Source organism: Strix aluco, chromosome Z (assembly GCF_031877795.1).
Source record: "Strix aluco isolate bStrAlu1 chromosome Z, bStrAlu1.hap1, whole genome shotgun sequence".
In the NCBI taxonomy this organism is placed as follows: domain Eukaryota; kingdom Metazoa; phylum Chordata; class Aves; order Strigiformes; family Strigidae; genus Strix; species Strix aluco.
In genome coordinates this window covers 30,806,757-30,821,136 of record NC_133971.1, presented here as the reverse complement: position 1 = coordinate 30,821,136, position 14,380 = coordinate 30,806,757, and the positions used below count along the sequence as shown (strand labels likewise).

Sequence of the window (14,380 nt, the reverse complement as noted above, 5' to 3'; positions counted from 1 at the left end):
AAGTAGAAGTATGCGTTTGAAGAAAGTGTTGGGATAGGTGCAATGAACAGGAGAATTTCGGCTATCATACACAAAGTGACAGGCTGTTGAGCTGAGCAGAGCTGTTTGTGTTAGCAAGATGTGTTGTTAATGTCTGTTCAATCTAGGTTGGGTTGCAAGTGTTGTTGGAAAAACACTAATCAAATAGACAAGATCTTCTATACAGAGCTAATTGTAGCATATGGGACATAGCTGCTGAAGAGTTGGTTCACCTGCACGGTAATGCTGTTCAGTACTTTTTTCCTGGAGGGCTAAACCTAATTTGGTTCTTGATAACAATCTGGAAGGAGCCTGCAGGATGACCATTTTAGAACTTGATATGCAGTCTTAGTGAAGGAATGTTAAAAAGCCACGCAAGATCAGTCACAGAACTGTGTAATTAGACAATGTGAATTTGCACAAGTGTGACTTCTGTTTGACGATAGAACATGGATTCCTAGTCTTCATGAAAGTCTGTTCCAGTCTCAGAGGATAAATTAGTCCTACAAATTAGTCAGGCTTCCCTGTTCATTGCAGAAGAGGTTCTGTTGGACTACAAAGTTTAATGGTTCTTGCAGAGCTGCAGCTTGAAAACATGCCAAGGATAAAGCTGAGATTTGAACAGGAAGTATAAGCCAATTTAGGGAGATCTAGTCACTGCTACCTATATTTCAAGCAGAGTGTCAAGCGTCACTGGCCAGTAACAAAACAGCTTTTTAAAAAATTTCAGTTTCAGAAAGCTCTAAGAATGATGACTGATGGTCAGCTGAGGGTCAGGCCATGGTCAGTCCCTAGCAGCTCCTCTCTGCTGCTCTTTCCTCCTCACACTGTTCCCCTGCTTCAGCATGCGGTTCCTTCCATGAGATACAGTCTTCCTGGTCTTGTCTTGGGTTTTGTTTCTCTCACTCTTTTTTATTATATACTTTTTCATTACTTTTTTTTTTTTAGTTATTAAACCATTCTTACCTCAACCCATGAGTTTTTCCAATTCTCCTCCCACTGAGAGGGGGGAGGAGTGAGCAAGGGGCTGTGTGGTGCTTACCTGCTGGCTGGGTTAAACCACAAAATACATGTCTACTTGTACAGATCCACAGGCTGCAGAGGATCTGTGCACCTGTTCCTCCTTTATGGGTCTGGCTCTTTGCAGGACTGTTCCTCACATCTTTTTTTTCTGCTCACTCATTTCTCACAGCTGCTGCACAGTATTTTTATTTACCCCTCATTAAATACATCACAGAGAGGAGGCACCAGCTTGGCTGATGGGCTCAGCTGTGTCCCATGGCAGATCTGTTGGAACTGGCTGTGTCTGACACAGGGGCAGCTCCTGGGCTCTACTCACAGAGGGCACCCCTGCAGCCCCCCTTGCTACCCCAGCCTTGCCCCCTAAACCCAATACACCTCTTTTCACAACAAGAGGTGGCTATAACTTCAAAGATGCACTAATAAGGTAATTTTTAACTTAGAAGCTTGATACTTTCATGCTGTAAAATAGGCCATAGGTGTATGATGTAGCAAACAAACAATATTCCTCAGGTAGTTTCACTGAGAGCTTTGTTTCTCTGAGACAAACTCTTGAATTCTAGTAATTTGCTGTCAATGGCTTGAAGTCAGAAGTAGTTATTTTCCACAGGAGTAACTTCAAGTAAAGTTGAATACATTTGTCTTTTAATTACAGGTAGAACAGCAGTGAAATTGAAATACAAAATTAGCACATAAGATTTGCATAGAGATAATTACTACTAAAGAAGTACAAACTTCTAAAATTTCACAACTAAAAAGATTTAACTGCTAAACAACAGTAGCACAGTAGTAAGATACTAATATTAAGAATGTTTGTATATCAGTTAATGTATGTTTTTACTTGCACAGATCCAAAACCTGAACAGCAGAAAGCTGATCAGGACAGGCTTGGCTTATATCATTACCACAGAACCACAGAAAAATATTAACTTGAAGCACAGTTTTTATTTCTTTTAACATAGATTAAGCAGTTTTTTTATCATAAAAAAGCTTTTTAAGTATCCCCTTAATAATGGATTTGATGTCAGATCACAACAGGCTTGTAGGTATGATAGACATTATCTGTAACCAGTAGCTACAATGCAGACTAAGCTTAATGCTGGGACTCTTGAACCAGATTTCTTTCCTATAACTTCAACATCAGTTTCAATTCTTAAATGGAAATTTAAGCTGTATTCACTAAAATCTCCAGCTTTCCAAGTAATACTCACAATTATTGCACTTGTACTGGTTGTATTGGCTTAGTGAAGCCATTCTAAAGCAACAGTTTAATATTTGTACATTTTAAAGCACTTGATCTTATCTACAAAAGAAATAAAGATAATAAAACCACAATTTATTTCAACTTAATTGTATATATTCTTAATTTTCAGAGTTTAAATGGATGTGCATTTAGTAACTACACTAGCAAAGCAACAGATGTTGTAACTACCCTATGATGACTAGTTTGGTCCATGTCAGTAATCAAGTGATGTTATAAAAAATAAACTAGTTTATTTTGTATAAAATGAATAATGTTGCATTTTTGTTCAGATTGCACAGTACAAACAAGCTAATATCTAAATTAATACTGTTACAGGTAGTTATTACATAGGGACAGCAGCTAGAAAAAGTAAGTACCTCAAAGCAACAGACTTCTGCAGCCAGCTTTCCATAACATTGTATGAAAGTTAAATATGTCTCAGTTACAAGTATGCATATTAGAAAATGTTTGAAAAATGTTTAAGTATGAGCTGTTAAACTAATTTTCCATAGCAAGAGTATAGGATGATTATTTACATTTTAAAAAATCCATTTTTCAGAAAAGAATTTACAATGAAATAAATAACCTTCAGCAATCCCTACAAGATCTGTAAGTGGCAGTAAAAAACAGGTAAGCCACCTTGTGTCAATGTCAGGTCAGTAAAGTATGCCTCATCCAGAAAGAAGTGCAACTCTGCTTTAACTTTACTAGTCATCTAGAAACATGCACAATACATATAGGTACCCTCAAATGAGGTACAACCTTGAGTATTTGTACAAGATTATTCACAAAAACATACAATATATTTTACAGTCCTTTAATACAAAATATCAATATCAAACCAATCTGAACTGCATTGATCAGACATTTCTTAGGCAGGCAATCTGCAAAGGATAACAGTTTTTAAATTTAATCCCCTCTTTGTCTTTTAAACTCAAGCAAGAGATAAATAGTTTCTTCAGAACAAGTGTTGTTGATGTAAAGGTACTGATGAACATTAGCTGAACCTGTCTCCATATATATTCACTGTCTCTCAACACTATTAAGTATCAAAACCTAAAGCTGCAGTCTGAAGATTGCAATAAAAAAAAATCTTGCCTCCTTTTGAAGTTATTAGATGAAACTGCTGCTTAGTTATCCCCACTAAATATTTCAAAGATTGAAATATATTTAAAAAAAAGTTCACATCCAAAACATGGAAGCATGTCTAAGAGCTGGTTTGCTTCCTTTCACACCTGATGCTTGGGAAGTTGTTAATCTTCCATTTAAGACACAACACAGTCATAACTGCCTTCTTGGAATGAATCCTCATCCTCTGTCTTAGACTTGTCCTCTTCATGCCTGCTTGCACCACTGTTGCCAGCATCACTCTGAGGATTAGTGCCATGGCTAGATGAAGTCCTGCTTTCCTCAGCTCTGGGGTTCGCTTGCTCAGTAACCTTAGAAGGATTCACTGGCTGAAAAGCTTCAGGCTGTACTTGCTCTTCTGCTATTTCACTTAGTTTCTGGATCTGTGGTTTGATGATATTTAGAAATGGCTTGTACCCAGGGCTAGGAAAATAATGGTACAGAATGAGTGAATTAAAAAAATAGTACTGCTGTCATATGCCTGAGAAGCAGCTTTTTGTGGGAGATGATTAATATAAATGAGTATCTTCTATAATCCTTCCTGTACAGAAACACTGGGTTTTTTAAATAGATGGAAAAAGGCAACTGTAATCAAACAAGAGAAGTTGGGGGGTTGGTTAATTTGGGTTTGGTTTGGTTGGGTTTTTTTCCTAGTTTGATCACAACTGTGTTAAGTGACTGCCCAGAAGTTTTCTGCAAAAGTGCTTTTAAATAATTGTTTCAGCTAGGGCTGAGATAATTAAGTTATTTTTTAGGTAACATTATCTACAACTGGAATGAAAATGAAGGTGGAAAATAATACTTACCAATCTGTAGAAGCCCATTTGTCAACAGCATATAGGCCAGTCTTGATATTTTGACAGATTTCTCCATCAATATCAGAGGACTGCATTATACTGAAAACCTGGTTGATTACTGAAGATTCTCTGAGGATAAGGCCTATGATAATGCACCAATCCAGACATCCTGCTTCCATGAAGATATGTAGCAAGTACCTGTATGGAAAAACAGTCTACTTATTTCTTTTTTCACTCTGAAGACAAAATCCTAGTGTGATTCTGTAGACAGCATTTCTTTCTCTTCATGCTGCATACTAGTCATTTTATGTTTCAAATGCAAGCATTACATTACTTACCGCAGCTGGACCTGTGACTTGTGCGGCCCTTTACTAGCCAGTTCTAGAGAGAGATGTTCAAGCTCTGACTGAGTTAAACTTAAACTGGAGAAGTTTTCATCCACCATGGTCCAGTCACCATCCACCATAGAACTTGTTTCGGTCAGGTCTGTTGCTGAACCAATGCTGCATTCGTCACCTATCAAAAACACTCAGAAACATAAGGGAAAAAGAAACTACTTACTTTAGTAAGACTGAGAATTTCTGAACTATTTCCTGTACAAACTGACAAATTACACAGTAATGCTTTCCTGTGTATCACAGTGCTAAGAAGTTACTTCAGGCATATACGGTCCAGCATTCTTGTCACACTATATGGTAGAACTATTATTGCAGGAATGCAGTAGTTTTTCTATCAAATAAAAACAATTACGCAAAATAGTATCCATAGGCGTTCCTAAAGATGTGTTGGCAATCATTGTAAGAGCACAGTGACAGCCTCTTATATACTATAGTCCTAAAATTAAGTCTGTAGAAAGGGTTGCAGTCTGTCTAAAGATACTGCTTTCTTAACCTTTAACTTTGTTAAAAATGAAGATGCAATAGCAAGTTCTTTTATTCATACAAAACCCTGTAAGATTTTGAATGCTTGGTAATATAAATATTTACCTGCACTAATTACAGAAGTAAATGAGTGTTTCTAATAATAACATGAAGAGTAGATGCAGCCACAGAATTTCCACAGGAACATCAAAGCTAAAACAGTGTTACAGTGGTGAGCCATTAAGGCACCCACCCTTCAGAACTGTTTCCATATTAAAGTAAAGGCATCTTTTCTGTGGAAAGTGTTTATAAAGTCAGAAAGTTATTTTATTATCTTCTTGCCCATGAATACCACTGCTATTTTTGAAATTAACATTAGAATTCAGCTCTCAACATTTTAAAGGCTATTAATTTAGTTTCAGTTTAGAAATAACTGCTCCAAAATGCTTACCAAAGTCCACTGAACTCAAAGGTCTACATCCAGCTCAGAAAAAAACGAGATACTTGTTTATACAAACAGCAGTAGTGGCAGACAGCAGTACAAGATAGTGCAATGAAAAGAGAAAGAGATTTTCCCCATTTAAATTATACTTTTTCAGAAACTTCTGTAACAAACTTACTTAAACCTAATGCATTCTTGCACTCTCCAGAAGTAGCAAACCAGAGAAACAGGAGTGAAAATAGAATGAGGCAGTGCCCAAGCAGAGGGAGACAACCTCACTCTTTCTTCATTTTTTAAAGCATTTCCACTTGTTAAATAGCAGCTCCAAGTGCTCTGACTCTCACAGGACGCCCTAACATCTTGGGGAGACTGTAGTTCACACTTAGCTACTTAGGTCTTTCCCCCAGTAAAGTGGAAATCACATGACATAGACACTGTTGAAAACATTGCTCTATGCTTGAGGACAAGAGGGAGTTAAAAAAAAAAAAAAAGATGAACGGTCAGACAAGTATTTCCCATCTCTGAATGTGGTCAGAAAATATGCATAGAGAATAAAATTCCACTTTGTACTTTCATAAGCTCATCTATTTGAGCTTTTAGAAAAGTGATTTAAACAAAGCCATAGGAAAAAAGAAACCTATATGGGACTATAATTTCCTTAACTTCCTCAATAAAAAACTTAGAACACTTTCCAGACAGACTAAAAGTATTAAATTCAGATTACCACCACAGACAGGAACTTCAGCAAATACCAAATTTCATGTTCTACTTCAAGTACTTGAAGATGTGTAACATGGACATTATCTTTCTGTTGTAAAAATTTCACTTCACTTTTCAACAAGTCCTCTTTTTTTCTTTCCTGAATTACGATTATCAGCAGTTGAGAAGCAACAATACAGCAGTGGCATGCAAGTATCAAAATGTAAGTGCGTACTTCCAGGTGCATTTTTCCAATGAGCAGACAGAAGAAAGAGTGGCTAACCTTTACTTAGCAAAGGAGAAAGGAATGCATCTTGCATGTGTGGTCCATGGGATGAAACAGTGTCAATCTCTCTCTGAGAGGAGCTGATAGTGCCAAGCCAGCTGCGGCTCCGAGGTGTGTTTGAAACCCCTGTGTCCATGTCCATGTTCACAAAGGTGTCTGCAGACTGAGATTTTAGCAGGTGCTCCCCCATGGCTGAAAAAAAGAACCCATCAAAGAAGAATCTTGTAACCATCAAAAAGGAAATTTGGAAAGTTCTCACTGGGCATTTCAGGAAGCTAAAACTTGTGTGAAGTCAAAGTTCAATTAGTTTGCTGAGGGATCAGCGAAAGCAAGGGAATGCAGCAAGTTCAGGTATTACAAGAATTTCTCATCAGCTTTTTATGTCAGCACTGGCGTAAAAAAAATACCAGCTGATGAAGTGTTAGCATCAACAGAACTAAGTAATGGTGCTGCTACTACCAAAAAGAGGAAGACTTGGCAGCTACTATCAACTTTGCCCTAGGAAGATAAACTAGTGAACTGAGAGATTAATAATACAAAGGAAGTTTACAGCAAGTCTTCAAAAGTCTTACCCTTTAACATAAAGCAAATTTCAAACGTCAGGGACATTAAATATAAAAAAGTTAATCAAAACCTCATTTAAAGACTATATAAGAATGTTGATTTTAGTAACTTTCTGTAGCATAATTTACATCAAAGAGCAACATCCATGTTCAGCTCAACATCTGCACCAGTGATAACCAGTTCAGTGCACCCGAGAAAGCAAGAACACTCAATAGAAACAGTAGTGTAATCAGACTACACAAGAGATGCTGCCTGTGCTAAACGGAATTCCTTCAGAAAACACACCCTGTGTGAGAAAGCTGTGCAGGTGGCCAGCCTCAGCCTGTTCTTTGCTTGGCTGAACTGAGGAAGGACAGATTCAGACTGATGGGTGCAGGACTGCAGGAGGGAAACCTAGTCCAAATCAACTCAGATGTTACAGCACCTGTCTTGTACTTTCCATTCTTGAAAGGTGAATTAATGGACGAAGCCGGTATGACTGGAAATGGCCAGAGGAAATCCTTGTGTAGCTTTTTCAAAGCAAACACAAAATCATCCACACGGGCAGCTCTGGCTCGCTCCTTGCACAGCCAGCCAATCAACTCAAAGCCTAACTGTGCAGCAAAGCAGCCAAGGTCTTTCAGCTTGATTTCTTCTAGCAGACGCCGAGCATGCCGCCAGAGCATCATGTCAATGTACATGTTCTCTGCACAATCACTGTCTTTACTCCACCTATAGACAGACCAGAGAACAGTGACATTAAGACTGATAAAAGGAGTTGTAAAGGCTGTTGGCCACAACCATAGTACATCAAGTGTCCATAGTAGTAGTGGGATCTTTCTATATACCAGCAAAAGCAGTTTCCATCATTCCTTGCTATTTATGCTCTCTAAAAGATCCCACTGCCTCACCAGGTAAGTGAAATAAGGGAAGGAAGTTACAACAGCAGCAGTGTCCCTAGAGTATTAAACTATTAGCAATACAGAAAAAAAGGTAAAGAAGGAGCAATAAAAGGCAGATGCCATTGCAAAGTGACTTCTGAGAAACAAGTTTAGAGAACCTTCCTATTAAACTCTTTAAGGTACATCTTTTCTCTATGGAAAACTGCTAAATAAAAGCATCTGAATTTGTACTAAGATTGTTTTGAAGGTCTTATATGGGGGAAAAAAGCCAAAACCAAGATAATAAATCCAAACTCAGTGCTGCTTCTGAACATTAATACCAATCAATATGAATTCTGTATACAGCAATTTAAGAGGTATTTACCCCAAGGTGTAAAAGGCTCTATTTATGGCTTGGCAACACACTGCTAGATCAGGATGTGCACAATATCACAGTACAGTGTATACTATGATGTTGCAGTACTGTGAACTGTTCAAGACATATCTTTCAGCAAAACAGATCCATCAAATACAAGGCATGCGGTCTCACTAGCTATTTAAATTACTACATGCATCCAGTGGATTCAGAGGCTTTTGGTCAGCAATATCCACGTAAGTGTGCCTGTGTACATATACATACACAGACACATATATTTACATGTGTGAGAATATATTCTCCCAAGAACATGAGAGAGGCACAGACATTATGAGTTGGTAAAAGACAAACGCAGAAGGATGTGGACGGAGACTATGACAAATCTATCATATAATGTACCTCTGTAACTTAAATCGGTAAGAGAGTTAGTACAGTACCTAAGGAACTGGGGAAGGAGAGAACGTTACTACCAGTTACCTTTTTCCAGATGGGCCAGAGGGCATACTCAGTGTTTTTGTCAAGTTAAATTTGCTATGGAGATTCTCTGCTGACTGGGATAAACTAATGCTTCGATGTCTGAAGAACTCAAAGCCACTACTTGAACTAGGTTCCTAAAACCAAGAAAACGAAAACATACAGTCAAAGGAGCGAATGTGCTATATAATAGCAAGATTAATCATACGAAGTGTGATGCACAGTATTTACTTCATCACAAACCTGAGTTGTTGGTGTAGCTGGAGGTGTTTCTGTTTCTCCAGAACCAATGGCTTTAAGAAATCTGATCATATGACGACAAAGATCCCACTTTCCCTGCTCTAAGGCAGTATTAAATAGGAGAGTAGCATGTTGTCTGCTAACTGCTGGAACTTCCATATTCTGCAAGCAACAAAGCATAATTAAGTCATTTGCTTTTGCCATCGAGCAGCAAGAGTCCTATTAAGTCTTAAGTCAAACCACATCATGTCATGTTCAAGTATACCAAAGATTAGAAGCAGCAAATTTTATACTATTATTTTCCTTTTTATGACAGTAAACTAACTACTTACATTGCATGATATTCCCCCCCTTCAAAACTGGACATAATCTCAACAGAAAACTGTTAAAGATCTGTTTAACATGCTTAACTTTGGTATGCCAATATTTTTTAAATACTAGAACATTAGTAAATATCACCTCTCTTGCAATATATGAGGTACCATTACCTGCAGGATAATAAGATAAGAGGCAGCTGTGTCCAAGTCCTGGGCCATCAAGCACTCTTCAAATAAGTCCTTCGGGTTTCCAACAGCAGCAAAAAGGTAATTCCACAGGGCATATTCTGTCTTCCTAGCACAATGAACAACTGTCTGCAGGAAGAGGGGGAACTCTGTAATGAACTTCGCCACAGTGGGAAGCAGAGGGTCGGGAATGGGTTCCCGCGAGGTAGCTTCTTCTTCCAGCACTTCATGAAGCATCAGTTCTAATACGTGAGGAAAGTATGGTAACGTGGCACAGGAGTGGGCCAAAAGCAAGGCTTGTTCACCGAGGTTCCTAACCAAGAGCTGGCGTAAAATGTGATGGAGGTAGATCTGAGAGGTTCTCTCAACAATGGAGAAAGGAAAGAGAACCTCTAAGTGTTCTCTAGCACTGGTTTGAGTGTATAAACAGTCATAGAGCACAGTGTCATTAACAGCACCAAGAACCAAGGCATCTTCAAACAAAACAGCCAATGGATATATGTTGATGTGGAAAGGCAGCATGATCCGTCTTGACAGAAAGGAATGCGGTTTTCGATGATCTCTGGGAAACAGGGGAAGCCAGACTTTCATACCTGCCCCACCACAGCTGAGCCACAGAGCCTCCAATAAGTGGCGTTTCTGTTTGTTGATCCTGCAAGTAGTCCATACATTTTCAACAGACTGGGCTAGGACAACCGGAGCACAAAAAGGCAGCTATTCAAGAGAAAGAGAAGAAAAAAACCAGAATTCATTATTGCTTTTTATTTTTTTTTACCCCCTTCACAAGAACTCTTTTTTCAGCTAAGAACTACTCTCTTCAAATATGTTACTCTTCTAACAAAGAAGAAACAAATCTGCTTATCCCTTAACTGCACCCTACCACCTGGGAAAATACCACTTATTACTTACACTAATTCAAAAGACATTTCTGTCATTTGTTTAACCTCCTTAGTCAGGAAGCCAGAGGGGTGAGAATAAGGGAGGAAAATAAAATAAAAACTTGCTCTCTGCTTCCTCAACACAAGAGTCCAACCTAGAACTGACAAAATTACAACAAATGCCAAATTTGCTAGTGTTTGATTGAGCTGCAAACAACTCTTCATCTAAACTTTTCAGATCTCACTCTCCCAAAGTGCTTGTTTCATGTAGAATTGTTTTTCACTGGCACAGAAAAACTGGAAAGTTTAGTCACTGATTTTTATTATTGCTGGTTTTAGGAACTTTGTAAACATACTCTGCAAAAAATGATAATGTTCCATAAACATACAGAACAGTTTTAGGTAGACTGGAGATTTTCTGTCATTAGTGCATACCAAATTTTGTACAGTACCTTTATGCTTAAAACTCCTATCTTTCACTGCAATACAAGTGGTAAACACAAGTAGTAAATAGTTAGACATTCACACAATTAAGTATTAAGTAACGTTTCACAGATTCTTAAGAGACAAAAAAAAATCATGGGAGTAGTAATTTACTTCCAGCTAACAATTCAGCCTGTAAGAGTGGACAGTGCCTTGCATTACAGACCTCTTTATGCCTGGACTGCTCCCTTCCACAGTCACTGACAACATCTTTGAAGCCATATACAATGTTTCACATATATTTACTCACATGCTTCCTTTGATTAGGATTATTATCCTTATCTCGTATCTGGGGTCCAGATCGATCTCTTTGCAACATGATGAGTTGACCTGCTAAGTTTAGCATAATACTTTCAGCCTCACAAGCCTGAGGATAAAAGGGTATTATACAAATTAGGTAAGCTTTCTGAATGCATCCCCATAACCACAAAACACAACCTCAAATAAGAAGAGTAAATTATCTGCACTACTGTACAGAGATGACTAACAACCAAATTCAGTGCAGAAGGAGTCAGAAAAATTAAGTAGAACTAAGTACCTACAGATAGATTCATTTATGTAGTTCTTGTGCAAAGGAGTAAACACTGGAAGGTTTCACGTTCACTAGACTCATTCCACATGTTTATTTGATAAGGGCTTTTTTCAACTAAGCCTCCTGGCATGGGCAAGCCACAAGTATTTTAAGGAAAAGAAAGCTCTGTATTCTTATCAGTATCACCACTGTATGATTGCCAGTATCTGACTGCAAAGACTAACACTGGTACACAAGCCAAAGAGAGTTTAGCCACACTCATACAGCATCTTGAACTTTTAGTAGCTGCAGTTAAGAGAAAAATCTTTCTAGTTAGGTATATCAAGAAATCAAAGTATTCTTTCTAAAGATTTCAGAACTGTTTCATGTTAATTTTAAACCAAATCACTGGAGCCAATACCATGCTGTCCATCAAATTTAGTTTTAAAATACATGGGTAGAGTGCTTGCATGGTAAATTTGCAGCATCAGGGGTTAAGGTCACCAATAGGTAACAACACCAAAAAGGGTAACACACTCCACATCAGACACATTGCTTTGTCTACAGTGCAGTATCATTCGGTGCTTGCATTAATACTTCTCTTTTGATCAGGAGGATCGACAAAGTTTGAAGGTATGGGCTCTTAGTTAGAAAGAAAAGGGGTAATATTTGATCAGCTTCATTGAAGCTAAGTTTAAAATATTACTAGTGCTCTAAAAAGTTTCAGCAGCTTTTTCTCGAAATTGGGAAACATTGTAGGTCAGGTAGTTCAGGAATTAGGACACTGTCTCACAGCAAGATGGTCTAGAAAACCACAAGCATGTTGCCTTTTATGCCCTTGTCTAAGACTGTATCAAAGTCTCAGGACGCATGTTCAGCATTATGGGACTCTAAGTTAGAATGAACTGAAGGAAGAAGCACAGGCCTTCGGATTTTCTATCTGTGCCATTGCCTTCATATCTGCCAGTGGCTCTGGTATGTGGAGAAAAATACACACCGTCACATGTCTATGGGCCTGCCTCATGGACAATGCAACTTCTGATCTATCTTAAGGTAGTGGCTCTGATAAGAAAATACGCTTCATACTGTAGCTACTCAAACAGTTAAGCTTAATTTGTTTACACTACAGACAAAAAAATCCAAGTTCTCTTTGCACTGTGCTTCCAGTGGCCTGAATCATTTCCCAGAGTTAAGACAGAGCTTCACCTTCACACCTTACTCATTGTTTGGCTGTTGGCCTGCCTCCTGACATAACTAGTGGCGGAGATTATCTTACTTTATTTTAGTGTAGTGGGAAATTTACTAAGAGTAACCTTATAGGTTCATATGCCATCTTTTCCTTTCTTCTGTTTATCCTTTGAGTAATGGACCTGCTGCTGCAACAAAGGCACTTCCTAATGCCTGGATTGCTCTGGTGTTCAACTTTAAATACACAATAAAGGAACATATCCTTGACAGTTAAGTTTAATTTGTTCTCCAAGATTTGGCCCCAAACTTTACAAGATGACAAGAGAAGATACGAAATAGCAGTAAGAGTTTGGATTTTATTTCAACCACCCCCCCATTCACACATAAAATGTCTATATAACAAGCATCAGAAAAAACCTGTTCTGCATTTTACCATATGGAAGAACCACTAGATTTATGACTCATTTATCATCCAGGTAACCTTTGAAGACTAAGGTAACAAATACAAACACCAGTTCTTTTGAATTTTGAGCACTATAGACCTGTTACCTGCTGAGGCATCTTCAAGGTGATGCCAGTCTCTGTCCTCACTGATGTCAACGTAACAGACACTACAAGAAAAGGATGAGGAATGTACCGAGACATGGACACTTCTTGAAGAACCTGGATACTGGCAGTAGGGTTAAGACTGAAAGGAAAGATGACTACATTTAGTAATTTTAAAATAGTATTTAACTTAAAATTAATATCTTGAAGTAAACATAATGAAAATAAGCAACTTAACTTCAACAAACCGTTTACTCTACAGATCAAAATGACTCTTCTTTAACGGTGAATCCCACAGGCCCATATATCTACTCTACGTAAAGTTACCAAATAAACCTAAGCTGGGCTACCTTACATGGAGAGTTTTGGGGAATACAGCTGTGAATGGCTAGAAGACAACACCAGATAGTTCAAAGTAAGACTCTATTCACCCTTCAATAAGACAATTCCAGGGTTTGGATTTTGTTGGGAGTTTTCTTTGACAAGCATTGAAAATATTTTCGTCTTTAGCAGATCAACAGCTTGCCTTCTGCTAAGAAAAAAAGGCCCCTTCTTGCTGAAACCAAGATGCCGTAACTGTAAGAAAAGTCACCTGCTTAGGCACTTCAAAAAACTATCTGGGAATCTTTAACTCCTCCTTAGGTCCACTAACCTTAAGTGTCTGAAAGTATCTGGATCTTACAGTGTTACTTCTGCATCAAAATAGCTCCCCACAACCACACCACAGACCAAACATCTTCTCTCTTAATCTTTACTGCTCCACCACCACCCTCACCAAATACAGAATCACAGAATCATCTAAGTTGGAAAAGACACTGAAGATCATCTAGTTCAACCATTAACCTAACACTGACAGTTCCCAACTACACCATATCCCTCAGCGCTATGTCAGCCTGACTCAAACACCTCCAGGGATGGGGACTCCACCACTGCCCTGGGCAGCCCACTCCAACCCCTACAACCCCTTCTGGAAAGAAATACTTCCTATATCCAGTCTAAACCTTCCCTGGCGCAACTTGAGGCCATTCCCTCTTGTCCTATCACTTGTTACTTGGTTAAAGAGACTCATCCCCAGTTCTCTGCAACCTCCTTTCAGGGAGTTGTAGAGGGCGATGAGTTCTCCCCTCAGCCTCCTCTTCTCCAGACTAAACAACCCCAGTTCCCTCAGCTGCTCCTCGTACGACATGTGCTCCAGACCCTGCACCAGCTTCGCTGCCCTTCTCTGGACACGCTCGAGTAATTCAATGTCCTTTTTGTAGTGAGG

At 38.6% G+C, this 14,380-nt stretch overlaps 1 protein-coding gene across 5 annotated transcripts in view; it reads right to left on the bottom strand.

Annotated features, from left to right (window-relative positions):
* Positions 1-1,661: 1,661 nt before the first annotated feature.
* Positions 1,662-14,380, bottom strand: part of RIC1 (RIC1 homolog, RAB6A GEF complex partner 1) — a 56,505-nt gene continuing 43,786 nt past the window's right edge. For 4 of the 5 annotated variants that reach the window (XM_074813430.1, XM_074813428.1, XM_074813429.1 and 1 more), the window contains 10 exons: positions 13,120-13,258; positions 11,122-11,238; positions 9,496-10,224; positions 9,011-9,169; positions 8,771-8,904; positions 7,482-7,768; positions 6,491-6,685; positions 4,545-4,734; positions 4,216-4,404; positions 1,662-3,832 (listed from right to left, as the gene is read on the bottom strand). In XM_074813430.1, coding sequence (XP_074669531.1) covers positions 3,547-3,832; positions 4,216-4,404; positions 4,545-4,734; positions 6,491-6,685; positions 7,482-7,768; positions 8,771-8,904; positions 9,011-9,169; positions 9,496-10,224; positions 11,122-11,238; positions 13,120-13,258 — 2,425 coding nt within the window. In that variant the 3' untranslated portion in view covers positions 1,662-3,546. The remainder of the gene's footprint in view (positions 3,833-4,215; positions 4,405-4,544; positions 4,735-6,490; positions 6,686-7,481; positions 7,769-8,770; positions 8,905-9,010; positions 9,170-9,495; positions 10,225-11,121; positions 11,239-13,119; positions 13,259-14,380) is intronic. The other variant, XM_074813431.1, reaches the window with a different exon arrangement.